Source organism: Haliaeetus albicilla, chromosome 4 (genome assembly GCF_947461875.1).
Source record: "Haliaeetus albicilla chromosome 4, bHalAlb1.1, whole genome shotgun sequence".
Lineage (NCBI taxonomy): Eukaryota > Metazoa > Chordata > Aves > Accipitriformes > Accipitridae > Haliaeetus > Haliaeetus albicilla.
The window spans coordinates 16567092-16581737 of NC_091486.1; the positions used below are offsets into that span (position 1 = coordinate 16567092).

Sequence of the window (14646 nt, forward strand, 5' to 3'; positions counted from 1 at the left end):
GTCAGGCTCTTGTGCTTGCAGTTAAATGGGAACTGTGGTGAGTGAAGCCACATCAAGGTGTTAGGTGGTTGCTGAATAGCACAGCATTGTCAGCTTAACAGATCAGTGCTGACTACACAATAGCTCAAGATGGGCCCAGCAGTCTTCTGAAAACTTAGAAAGTACAGTATGGAAATGAAAACTTTTCTGCAAAGTGGTGATACTGTAATCCATTATCAGAAAGCACTGTGGTGGCAAGTACTAGAGATAAGGCACCTGCTTGTTATCTGAGTCTGAGAGGCACCTGGGAACGAGAGGAAAGAGCAGAGAGTTACTAGCATACCTTTTTATAATTAAAGGGATAATGATTTGATCTGGAATTAATGTTTGGAAGCAAGCTGCGTGGCTAGGGAAGCACTTTAGAATTCACACCTTCAAGTATTTGATTGCTGTAGAGGAGCCTGCTTTTTGGGCATGCAGCATATATTTGGTGTATAAAGAAATACAGAACAGTTTGACCTTGAAGCAATTAATCTCTTCTGAGGCACACGGGTTTTGAATGGACGTAGACATAATTTGAGCTTTTAAATTACACAAGGCGTGTTCAATCTTTCCATCACAGTACAACTGCAAGAAAATGTGGGAAGGATCTCTGGGGTAGAGGAAAGTACTCCTACTTTCTAGAAAAAGCATCTCCCATGTTTGGGAAGAGGGGGATACTTTGAATCTCAGGTCTCCTCAGTTTATTGCAATTTGATATAAGGGACCGGACATGAGTAAGGAGAGAGCTGCTGATACTGTCTTATCCTTGTATCATATATCACAGATTTAGCAAAAGGAGAACCAGATATCAGCCATAATGCCACTGTTGAATTTATAGAAGGTTTTGGAATTACCATTTTTACCTTTTCCAGAGAAGTTTTCTGTCCGCTGTATTTACCAAAGGGAAATAAAAAAAAGACCACACATAAAACAATTATTTGACTTGTTCGGAAACCAATATCATTTAGAATTGCATAAATAGTACAATAATAAAGAAAGAAAGGAGTGTCCTATCATAAACCTAGCATGGAAAAACTCCAGGAGTTCATCACCTTCTCAGACATTCACATAATTCAGGACTAAGTGGGCTGATACAAATGGCATGAAATAAGGAGGAGAAAACAAGATCAGAATTGTACCCTGATCAGCTAAGGGGAAGCTAGTGAAGAAATGCTTGTTTATATGAATTTGCTTTCACTTAAGTCTATATCATACAATAAGGAGAGAAAAATCCTTACCATTCTTTAGGATTTTTTTTTCTTCTCCCCTTTAAAACACTTTGGCTAATCATTAGTTATTTTGGATGTTCTTAGTAAGTGCTATAATTAAGATCAAAATGTAATTCAAATTCTAACTGCCCTTTCAGCAGCTTACAACTTTTCAAACCAATTTCTTACTTCTTAAAAAGACACGGTCAGGTACTTCTCTTTTGCATTTAAATTGCAAAGTTATCTTTTTTTATAAATTATAATCCAGTAAAGAACGTAATTTGATTTATCAGCACTGAATTCAGACTTACTCTAAGTGGGGACTGTGTTTTATAAGACACACCTAACAGGCTTGCCTTGATTCCAAATGTAGGTTTAAAAGAAAACAAATGCTAAGATTAAAAACAGGATATTGCAGATAAATAAATACTAATTGAAATCAATACAGCCAGATTAATTTGCACCAAATCAAGATCCAGACCATGCTCAGAAGAGCCATAATTGGGAAAATAAATAGGCACCAATATTTTTTTTCCCAAAACTACCTTTCTGAGAGTAATCACAATACCTAAACGTTTTTAATTTAATCATTCACTGGAGGATGTTACAGGTAAGTGCTCATAATAAACAGTAGGTGTTTCCCTGAGGGCCTTGATAGTTTGCATAATGTGCTAGCTATTTATTTTCCAGTGTTATGGTGGCAGAAAACTGTTACAGTACAGCTAACTCTAACGAGAAGTTTCATAAATGTCTTTTGCTAATGAGAGATCTTGTTTAAGTTCTGAGTTTGAGAGGTTAAAATAATACAGCACCACCAGTACAGTCACTGCTGTTACATATGATCCAATTCCTTTTTCTTTAATTAACTTTTGTATATTCTAATCTATTTATAGATGAAGACATTGAGAGCCCCACAGCTGGAGCAGATGTGGCTGTTATTGGAGGTAAGTAGCAGACCGTACTAAGCAGCACCATTAGAATTAAAACAGCGGGTTGGTTGATTTCTTGCATTTTGCAAAACCCCTACTTTGCTGACAAGACAACAGGAGCAACACAATTAGAGTTAATTAGGCCAGTGGGAAATCTGCTCCCAGAGGGGCTATTGGCAAGATAACGAGATGAGATAATGAGCATAAACCATATAGTGAGCAGTACCACCCCCATCCATTCCTCATTTTAGGACAAAATACCTAACTGTCCAGCAGCAAAGTCAACCTCTGATATACTTCATTATTCACTGGGCCAAGATTGTTATTTAATACAGAACTGGTATAGCACCTTTGATTTGAGCCATGCTAGCTCATATCAGCTGACCCTTTATTTTTACAGAATATACCACAGTGCATTTTCTGGTGTTCTGTTAAAGCTCTCTCATGCATTTAAACTAAATACAATTGTCAGAATAAATGAGCAAAGCTATGTTCACGGAGAGACCCTGTCTTGATTTTTATTGTGTTTGTTCATTTCCATGCTAACGCACTAATTTCAGTCATTCACAAGGGGGTATACCAATCATTAGTGCAAATTGGTGAGGTTCTGCTATATTTCCCTCAGGTCCCATCTCCCGTAACTTTAATTTCAGCTTTCTATGAACAAGTAGCAGGTAAATTGATTTGTGCTTAGTCCCTTAGGCTTATTAATATTGTGCTACATCCAAAGCCTATTAAAGCCTCTTGTGTCAAGGGATACCAGTGAGGTTCTAAAAATTGATGAAGCCCCCACTGCAACTATGATATTATTGTAAACCTAAAGTTCTTTGTATAAGCAATTTCATTTCTGCTAGCAGTAACTTCACTTTCCAGAACCAGGCACCATAAAATCTGCAGAATAACATTGCAGGCATATTTTTTAAGACAGAGTTGTAATTTTTATTTACCCTGCTAATATTCTGTCCATTCCCCTGTTTTCATGCCAATAGGGGATCCCCACTCAGTTTACTGATGCTGATAAATCTAAAGCTTTGGAGATACCCACTCCTGCCACATATCTTGAACACAGGGGACAGAAGAGAGATATTGTCCACATACCCCTCTTTGTCAAAGAATAGTAGGCATTTCCAGGGAGCAATTCATCTGACCAAATGTAGGAATTCAGTTTTAGAAGAAGAGTCACCCCAGACACACACCATCCACTGACAGCAAAGGAAGCCCAAGGGGAGTAACTGAGATAGAGCCTCCTGAACTGTAGATACCTACAATGAGTCAGATGAATTCCTAACTACTGCATCCTCACAGCACCTTCACACTCCACATACGAGATTTTCCTAGGAGTGTCCTGTTCTGGTGCTTTTTATTGTGTATTTCTTTAATGTTTGGTTTACTCCTGGAACTTGAATTTACTTTCCTTCACTAGGAGTGCTTCCATTTACCATTTAGTCCTATGTACGTTTGGGTTACCTATGGAAATTTTGGTCCAGTCAACACATTGCTAGTAATTAGCCTTAGTCCAGGAGACAGGCAAGATCTACCCAGAATCCCTTCCTCCCTTCCTTCCCCTCCTCCAGGTGTCACTTCCACATTCATTACAATCAGACTTGCTTAATTAGAGCACAGCATGAAATGGCAGCTTGCAAATACAGAGCAGTACTGCAGCCACACAGCTCCTGCTATTTGTTGAATGTCTCCCAAGAAATAGCCAGTGCCCTGTGCTTCTCCTGAAATTGAGTACACTTGTGGAGGCAGGGTTGGGTTGCCTGCAAACTCCCCGGGGTATATGTTACCAGAAGGATGAAAGAAACCTATTGGTTTTCCTTTATGTTCTCTTATTTCTCCTCATTTTGTAATGAACTTTTAGCTCTGATGAGTTCAACCAAATCAAGCCATTGATTTGAAAGAAAGCTAGTGAGAATTTGACCTGCATTCTTGCAGTATCTATATCCCATCTTGTGCTTTGCAGTGTCACACTCTGTTCTGACTCTGCCCGCTGCAACATGTGAACGTCTTATGATACATGGGCTTTCCTCTATCAAGTAATTCAAGTTGTCATGTCTGGCTGTGAGATACTGCTCGTATTTCATTACTGGCAATATACTTAACTGGTCTCTTTCCTCCAGGTGTGATAGCTGCAGTGGTATTTGTCCTCATTTGCCTGCTGGTGGTGATGGTCCGGTACATGTACAGGCATAAGGGCACCTACCACACCAACGAGGCAAAAGGAACTGAGTTTGCCGAAAGCGCAGATGCCGCTTTGAAAAATGACCCCGCTCTCCAGGAAGCAGTGGATGAGAGCAAAAAGGAATATTTCATTTGAGAGGCAAGGATTTCCATGGAGACTCCCCGAAGGGAATCAATCAGAAATGCTACATCAACAGAAGTGCTAAGAGATGGATAATATGAAGATACAAGCAAGCGTCCTAATTGAAAAGTATCTCTTTACTTTTTTTGTCACTGGGTTGTTTCTTTTCCTCTACCGGTGAAGAACTAAATGCCAGATACTTGCCTGTTGATTTTATTAGCAACACAGCTGGTCACAGTTGAAATCAATATCAGATAAGAAGAAACAAAATCTCAGTATGAGTGATACACCAAAACCAGATAAAGATAGCAAATGTCAAGCCTTGACATTTGGTGAAAATAGCAGATGCCAATGGAAAACATCCTCTTAGAGTTAATGATGCATCCTATGCTGATATGATACAGAACTAACTGAAATTGAATTTCAAATGGTCACAGAACAAACATTAAACTAGATAAAGCTGATGTAGCTGGAACAAAAATAGCTTTCTAGCCCAGATATCTCCCCCCTCCCCTTAAATGTGCAATTTTATTGGCATGGGGGAGTTTATTTTGTTTGTTTGGGGATTTAGATTGGGATTTTTTTTTTTAATTTTTTGAATTTTATGTATATAAAAATCAAAGACACTTCAAAGAAATAAAACTATTGGAAAACTTGGAAGATGTAAGAATGAAGGATTTATTTCTAACTCCCTCTGCATGGCAGCTTGAGAACTGCAAAATGTTGGAATTTACAATGTAGTATATGGTAGTCAGTAGACTTACAAATATGATTCCAATTAGTTGGTAGGTTCCCTGCATGCATGCATAAATAGATACATGTTAAAAGGTAAAGCATCTTGGTTTGAGCAGGCTTTTTGAAACAACGGAGCTCAACTAGGTTTTTTCATGTAAGATATTTTTGTCTGAGTATTTATTTATTTATTTTGCATTGGAAAATTTTCTCGAATGCCCACCAGCAGGATTTTGGATTTTTGAAGGGAAAGGAATTCAGTTCTGGTGCAGATACTGATAAACCTTATACCAATGCAACCATAAGACTGCCACTATAAAGCAGCTTGTTCATCTGCATACTACTGGCTTGTATTGATGTCTCCCTCTGTATGGTCTCTGTATATCCTTTGCATCATGCTAGATAAGAGAATTACACTGACCATCGATGCTTTATTATAAATAAATAAATAGATTAGTCATGGTGGGTCACATGAAAAGATCTTATTCCTCGCCTAAGAATCGACAGTAATGAGTTTCTTTACCCCAATAAATTGGCTTCCTAATTGAAGCCCACAATCAGCTCCAGAAGTAGAATAATTGTTCTCTGCACCTGCTCATCCCCAGCTGCGATGGTGCCCTGGACTACTGAAAATAGAGGGGGAGAAATACACAATAACAAATAAGACACCGATGAGCTCTGCTCAACTCGGTATGTTTTCTCCTGTTTTGATCTATATATGTGTGTACATATATATAAAATAATCTGCAACTGTGCTTTCAAGACATTGCTCCTGATCACTTGTGCTCACTTCTTTGCACCAAAACTTGGAAAGCTCCTGGACTCCAGTATTCATTATCGATATTGGCCACAAAAATGCTGTAAGAGAAGACAGATCTGAACAAGAAAAGACTCTGAGGACCTAAGTGAAGAAATGGGTTAGTTTTGTCTTTCAATCGCAATCTCAGTCTTTTCTCAGTACCTGAAGGAGGCGGACTATGAACTATTCTTAGAATTCCAATACCTTTGATTTTGAATCTTAAATCCCCGCATGTTTGCATTTTAACCAAAGAATATCAAAATTGTGCCAAATTTACTAAATGCTTAAGATATTTTTTGTAACATACCATTGCACAACCACATTGTATTCTGTGGCTAGTGCAGTATAAAATGCATGAAATCCAGCACTAGCAGATCTCAAATATTTTAATATTATACACCTGTTTCCTTCTAAGATACATTACTATTTTTACCTTTTTACTACTTTTGAAAAAGGAATCTGGTTTTATTTTTCTAGGACAAGCGCTGGAGAAAATCACTTATCTTAGCTGTAAGAGCAAGTTTGTAAAACTGAAGACCCCTAACCCTCCAGTTCAATAAAAACATAAATATTTCCTCTGAGGAGAGGGTAAATGGGGTGGCTTCAGCTCTGCTTCATCTCCCACACAAGGCATGGGAACACAAAAAAACTTTTCTCCAGTGCTAGGCTAGCAGGACCTATAGATGACTACTAGTCTTTTGTCCCCTTTTATATGCTCAGAACCATGTAATGTTAGTTTGGCTGTTAAAGAAAACTGCCTTTAAAGGAAGGTATGAGGGATATGGGTAATAAATTTCTGCCTCCCTCCACAGTTTTGAAGTTCTGTCTTTTGCAGCTTGAGCCTACTTACTATAATTAGACAACCTTGTCATACCTGATACACAGGAGAACCTGAATTAGTGTCTCTTTTGGTGTGTGCTTGAGTTTTTTAATTATGAGGTGGACTGAGACAGACTAACTGTCCACATTGGAACTATAGAGGCCAGATTTTCTGGTGGTACAACATGAGTTCAGTGGAGCTCAGCCAATTCTTACCAGTTCCGTTAACACCAGACTTTGTGTCATTGCTTCCCCTAAATCTGAACTGAATGGAACTACTGGTCTTTGACTATATCCCTTCTTAGGCACTTAATTAAATCTCTTTATCCCATTTTCCCTATTCACCTAGGCTGACAAACAGTCCGAGAGTACAACAACAGCTTCCTTATCAGTAGCGAGCCACTTATTGAATATTTGCAGAGCAGTGAATCTGGCAAGAGCTATGGTTTCAGTTAGTTTATTTTTTTACAGTATCGTTTGGGATTCCAGGGCTTTCAGTATTTAGAAATTACTCAAGCCCACTGAACAGATAGAAGAGGTGGTTTGTGGAGATTTTCTATTTATTTGTTTTTTTCAGGACAAATTTTGCTTTGCAATGAAGAACACTCATGACATCTGATGACTGGCAGACTCTAATGGCCTCATCCTGCTATTTTTTTACTCATACAATAACTCTACTGTCTTGAGTCATTCAATTTAGTTGAAAAAAGAATTCATGACAAACTTCCTATAACTTTTAGGACTAATTAGCAAAACATCTTTCTTCAAGCAGCATGCTGTGCTAAAACAAGCATTATGTACAATGCTGAGACATCTCAGTTGGCAGCCATAGCTTTTCATCACTGATGATTAATTGATTTTTACAATTTGCTTCCTGAATAGGAGAATTAAGGAAACAGTTTCTTTTTCCCCCACATACTTTTATCTCAGATCCCTCCACTGCTGTGGCCTGTTGTCCTGCAGCTCTCTGGTGCTCTGTCTCCCCAACCATGACTGCCATTCTTGCTTGCAGTCCGCCAGGCTCCCATCTGGATCCCTACTGCCTTCCCTATGGCAAAGGATTGGCCGTTTACTTATGTGTTTATTTATCTACTTTTATCAACGAAGAAACTCTGTCCCTCTCTGCCAGCCAACCTTCAAAAAAGTTTTAGCTTTGGATTGCCAATCTTGTATCAAATTTGATCAAACCTGACCAACCTGACCTGAGACTGATTTACAAAGTCTTCACCTATGCCACATTTTCACAGAAAACAGGTCTAAAAATAGCACTGCAAACTCTGTAGTTAGTTAAATTTAGTGCTATAGACCTCCAGTGTTCACTAAACAAGGGAACAGTATGATGGTGCCTCAAGCAATTTAGTTTTGTCCTGATGCCTTAATGCCCTGTGAAAGCTTGTTGAATCCCACTTTGCACAGAAAGCCACAGGTCCACGTTAGGAAATATAAGTAATTTTTCAATGATGTACAAGAAAGTTGTGCATCAAAATGACCAATATTTGCTGGAGTTAGGAGAAGATAAATATGATCTTGTAGGAACACAAGATATTTTTTAAAGATATATGGAAATGACAAGATTTAAACACAATATTTCTGATGACATCAGTGAGCTTTAAGAGTGGGTCCATGGAGCTTTCAAATTCTGTCACTGAAAAAAATCATTGTTTGCAAAGGGAAATGAATCTTCTTTTAAACCATCTCTTGCTGTCAAGCTTTGAAAGTAGTCTTCACAGATTCAATATTCTATCATTCTGCCCTAACACCTGGAACTCAATTTCTTCTAATTTTTGGAGCATACCTGTACAGTCCTCCCCTGCACAAAAATGACTGCTTGCCAGTGTCAGCCCCTGTAGCAGTATCCCAGCTCAGCAGAGTAATTCTGTCCAAAAGCAGTCAGTCCCAAATGTGTATCTGGCCACCTATTACTGGACCTGGTATGCATTTTTTTCTGGGGCTTGGCCTCTATCATTCCAGGTTTTCTTGAGGTCTAGTGTGCCATTGCACATTAATGCAGTCCTGGAGAGGATTTCATCAGCCACTAGTTAAAGTAACTATACATACTTTTTTATTCTGTTTAGAACAACAGGACCAAATCACTTTGGGGGACTACTAAAAATAGTATGATAGGATCCCTCAGAACATCAGCACCAATTTTCCTCTTAAATCAAGTCTAGGGATCATTGGGGGAACACCAGGCCAGGAAAATAAAAAGGACTGTTCCCTTTCAGCAAGGACGGCAGACAAGGTGCTGAAACATTTATAGCTGCAGGATAAGTAGGATAGCACCACTAGCTACAGCCTGCAAGGGTTCCTCACGGAATACAGGAAATGCTGAGAAAATATGTAAATCAGTAAAAAGATACAGAGTAGGAAAAGGTAATTAGATGCCAATAGAGATGGAGAGGAGTTTTTCATCAAACAAAATAGATATTGCTGCTTGGAGATATCAAAGTGTGTTTGCTGAAGGTAACTGCTGACAACAAATTTCTTTGAATTATATGAGGTGTTTGAATTCCTTGCATGTGCAAGTCCAATCAAAAAATGCTGCTAAATACACACCAAAAGAGTACTCACGTTAAATGCATTAAGAGCTGTTTATTGCATTTTCTAAAATCTCTCAGCTCTTCACATAAGGAAGCTTTGTATGTTTAGAAAATGCAGAACCTTCACAGCAGCAGTTCATACAAGACAGAAAACTAAAGAACCTCTGAAGAAGTGATGAACACACATCTGATGTCTGGAAATTCAGGTAGTTAATAAAGGAAGCTAAAGATATCAAAGAAAAACATAAATGGTGAGTAAAAATTCCAACCATATTACAAAGAAATGAAATGTTTATAGTAGTAGAGGTCCTTCTCTACTTCGGGATGGTAATATTGTCGGTGTCTGGAAATAAGGAATCCTTACTCTACACAGCTGTTCCCCGTGTAGTTGGGATAAAATCCCACTGAATTCAGCGGGACAAGAAATTCACTGACTATATTTATCCTTCCTGAGAAAAATTGTAATCCCACCCATGTCAGAAAGAAACACACTGAATTAAAGTAGAAGTCTTTATAAGTGCTGATCTTTCAGCATAACCTTTTGCCTTCACACAATTTTTCTGTTGTTTCAAGCTGTATGTATGATGGAAAGTATCTGATACATTGTATTAAAGTCTATTTGAATTGCAGCATTGCTATGAAAAGAATAAAGAATACAGAGCATTCAGAGCTTACTGCTGATTGTATGTTAAAGCTGAGTATAAAGTTTGTATTTACCAAAGCTATTAATACACTGCTGGTGTAAGTCTACTATATTTTGAATTGGGGGGGGAGGGGGGGGGAGAAGCTAAAATATGAAGAAACAAATAACTTTATAATTAAAGTTGTCATTTTCAGCATTTAAAAGACTGTTCCCATATTTTTGTTCTCTTTTAAAATACCATGAACTTTTAGAATTGCCAATTATGTTGTTTTCATAAGAATGTAGATCAAAAAGGAATAGTAGGCTAGAATTTTTCTTAATAGAGCATGTAAACCCTAAAAGATATACTGCTGGTGTTTGCATTAAAAAATGCAAGAGAAGCTTTTGATAGATCTAAGAAGGAGTCAAACTTCAAATAAGAAATCAAACAATAATTGTCTCTGAAGGAACATTACGCTGTGGATGCCAGTGTGGACCTGTACACTGGTTTATTATCTAAGGCACGGTATTCTTAAAAATTCTAGGCAGCCTTATAAACATCTAAAGGGTATTTACTGATCGATGGCCTGCTTCCACCCAACTGCTACCAAATGTGAATACTTCCACTTTGTTCTTCTTGCTTTCCATACAATGTCTCTTTTATCTTAATATATCCCTAGTTAAAGAATATTCAGATGTTACGCCTAGTATAATATGTATTGTAATCTTGCCACTGCCACCTCTTTTTTCAAGGATCATTGCTGTAATTGGAAAAAAAAAAACAGTAACACTTTAAGTGATATGTTATTGTGTCAAAATGATGCCTCAAAATGGAGAAAACCTGGAGGGTGCCAGAAGGACAGTGGATCATCTAAGTTTTAATATCCAGAAGTGGAGAAGCTGTGGTAGGAACAGCTCTTCCAATGGCCTTTCATGTGCCATAGGACTTCTTTGACACGTAGGGCTGTTTGGAGGCCAGCAATAGCCAAATGTTTCATAAGCAATGTTCCTGTCGGCATGACAAGCAAAGAGGTAAGACTACTGAATACCACACACTGGATCCTCCATTATTAGCCAGCACATTCTGGAAGTTTGACCTTGACTTCATACCACATCTGACAATGGGATTCAGTGTTATTGGAGGTGCTTCAGCAGCCCAAATCCGTGATGGCTTTTACTGTTACCAGTGGCACTGCATGCCATGTAGTTCCATGGAGATTGGCCATAGGCTGTTTGCTGAGAAATACTGAAAGTGTACTGGGACCAAATTCATCCTTTACAGATGATCAGTAGTTGACAAGCTTACAGCAGAAACAAAGAGCTGAGTCAAGGAAAAAATATGAAATAAAGGGAAGTACGTGAAAATAAGAGTTTTCAGCAATATGTGCCATCACATAGCAACATCTTACACATACATATGATTTGCTTCACACCTCTTCTGTCATTGGTGCTGAACTTAAAGCCTCAGTACAGAATGTTTTGACTACACCGAGAAAGAAAATCGTCGAGACCTTGCAGTAATGAACCTGCTTCCCAGCAAGGATTTTGATTAACATTTCTATTTCAGCTTAAAAAAAAAAGAAAGGTGTAACACCTAAACCTTTTGCAGCCAGTCTTTCTAGGGCTACACATAGAGAGGTTTCCCAATTTCTGATGTTTGGTTAATGACCAGGAAGATCTGAGTGGTCACTCAGTTTCCCGTATCTTGGAAAGAATATATTTAATCTCCCTGAGGGATTGCTAGCAGATTCACTTGAAATCCCTTCTCAATGTGACATATGGATATGCTGATAAAATGCAACTCAACACCACATTCTTGGTTACTGGGAACAATCATCTTTATTCATTCTAACACCTAATGGAGTGATCAATAGCATTTTAATAAAGCCCGCTGTAAGTCATATTTAACTCAAATAAGATTTTATATTGTATTTCAATTAAATTACAGTTTCTGCTGTTCTTTACTGTCAATTTCTGCTTTCCTCTTCATTCATAAATTTTTCTTTCACAAATGCATGTGTGACCCTCAGGGCTCTCCATACCTTTTCTAATATTCCTGTAATGTTATGCATAAGTACAGCCTTGTGTTCAGAAATTCTACTATAGAGCTGAAATATCTCCATTCCCTTCTGTTCAGCAGCAGCACAATTTACCTACCAGAACAGAAGTTGAAGAATCAGAGAGATTATTACATCTCTCAGTTTTCTGGTAAAGGGATAAAGACCATTGTTCCATGAAGGGAGCTCAGGACTCTGTCAGTCTTTCTTCCTGAATGACATGAGTGATGCTTCTGACACTGGGACATAAGAAAGCAGAATGAAAAATGAAAGGCACGGCACAGAATCAGGAACAAGCTGATTCCTCTGAACAGCAAGGTGCTGAACACTTGCCAAAAGTTAAGCCACAAGAATTAGTCATAGACACTTGTGCCCAGCCCCAAAGAATTATTTTTCTTAGTCTTCACATTCAATACCTCTCTCCCCTTCTTCCCCTCAAAAAACATCTGGCAGCTGTGTTTAAGTTTAACCAGATCTCTCATCTCTGCAGCTGCACTGACTGCAAAGAAAAATGAATTACAGGCCCAAGGAGAAGAGCAAATAGTTCAGGATCAGATTACTTTAAACCTTATCTGACCTACCAAGTCAGCTTACTCACTGTCCCACTTGGAGGTATAAGTTACATGGACTTAGAAAACCTGTCCCAATTTTTTCATTTTGCCTCAGCCCTCCAGTCCAGTTTTTGTCCTCTCCTGATGTAGGATCAGGAAGTTTCTTATTAGATTCTGGCTGGCCTTTTCATAGATCCAATCTTCAGGGGAGGGGATTGTTTTTTGTTTGGTGGTGGGGTTTTTCCCCCAGTACAAAAAAACTTATAACTTGACAAGCCAGTTTTGTCAAATCCCATTCGGCAAGGCATTTTTGTAAGGAAAGTAATGGCATAGTTGCAAGTGCAGGTCACATTCCCAAAGGTCAGCCTCCCTACCCAAAGCAGGGGGACAGTGAAGATTTAAAAGAAAGCATTACCAGAATATTGTTTTGACATGGACCAAACAATACCTTTTCTATAAATCTATTTCTTGGCCAAAGTTGAATTATTTTTGAAAAAAATTCACCTCTTAACTCGTCATAATTGTCTCCTCTCTGCAGTAAGGAGTAAATAAATAATCAGTCTGAGGAAAAAGCATTTTTAATCAAACAGACGAATAAGAGGTCATTATTCACTAAAACTATTTATTTTCCAGCATGCTGTATTGTAAAATTTGGCAACATTGCACAAAGGCAAAGTAATATTTTTGTTTCGTCTTCCCTCTGCAGTAACATTCATGGAATGTGTTTCTGTCATTTTATCTAATAAACATTTTTCTTGTGCAGTGTCTTCCCATGTCTTGCCCTCTCTCTCTCCATGTGCATGGGGTTAAGGCGGAGCTGGGAAAATATATATAATCATTCATTGCCTAGCTCTGAGTCCAGGCAGGAGTTCACACCTTCCAAGGGCTCTGTTCTGTTTTATTGGTATTATTATAGAAAATTAAACCCCTGAGAAAATGCTATACAGTTTCTTAAAGTATATTTAACATGTATCTCTGTAGTCACTATCCAGACTATGTGCAAGAACATATCCTTGTTTTTTACTTGTTAACAAACTTCCAACATTGTCTGCTCCACCTTGTTGCTGTGAGTACAAGTTTAAGACTGCATTTGTTCAGTTGTAATTCTCAGCCAATATTCTCTAAACTCTCAGCCAATATTCTTCCAGAAAGCCTGAGAAAATTACAGCATCACGTATCAGTGCAAGGCTGCATAAGGATGCAGTTGGGTCATGGTATATTCTGTTGCTAGTAGTTAGTTTGTGGGATGCTCATTTCATTTTAGTTGGCATAGTCAAAGCTGACTTTGGCTTTCCTAACTAAAGTTGGTTTTGAAGAAAACCAGAAAACCCTTTGGATTCTGCAAATAAGCCAAAAATCTCCTGTATCTCAGGTAAAGCTTAATGATTCCTAACAATAACAAGTTTGGTGCTCTACTGTTCTCCACAAAGGTGAAGACTTCTGTGGTTATACATGCTGGAAACTTAAAAGCCATTGGTCATAAAGAGAACTGAAACTGTGACTGTTACAGCTAAAAGCAGAAGCTTCCACAGATTTAGCTAAGCAACTAAAAGCTTCCAGCTGAGACTGGTGCCTCTCTCACATGCTTAGTTGGTCAGGAAACTTAATGAACAAGGGGTGTATTGGTATAAGCATGCAGTGGGATAGCTTATAAAAAATACAAATTACTTCCTGCACATCCCTATCCACTAGATCATGATATATACTCAGAGAGTATTCCTTTTCAATTAACACAAATTTTAGTTCTCTCTGCCCAAACAACAAATTGGCATGAATATTTTGTCCCATTGCGGATAGAAAATAATTTTTTAGGAGTCTTTCTTCAGCTGTACAATATCTTATAGACAATATAGGGGCACCACAAGCCTTCTATGAGTTAAGGAGCAGAAAAATTACTTCCCCAAAAGACCAGTTACATTTGCCCATTACAGTTTATTTGCTTAGCAAAGCCTGGCAGAATAAAAATTATACATTTCCTGAGAATTATAAAGAAAAGAATGAGTATTTGAAATATCCATTTGCAGCAAATTAACAATGAAATAGTTAAGTGTTGGCTTAATTTT

At 38.1% G+C, this 14646-nt stretch overlaps 1 protein-coding gene across 1 annotated transcript in view; it reads left to right on the plus strand.

Annotated features, from left to right (window-relative positions):
• The window catches only part of GYPC (glycophorin C (Gerbich blood group)), a 35407-nt gene extending 25287 nt beyond the window's left edge, over positions 1 to 10120 (plus strand). Inside the window, exons 2-3 of the mRNA XM_009918476.2 lie at positions 2123 to 2173; positions 4282 to 10120. Coding sequence (XP_009916778.1) covers positions 2123 to 2173; positions 4282 to 4478 — 248 coding nt within the window. The 3' untranslated portion in view covers positions 4479 to 10120. The remainder of the gene's footprint in view (positions 1 to 2122; positions 2174 to 4281) is intronic.
• The last annotated feature ends 4526 nt before the right edge of the window (positions 10121 to 14646 follow it).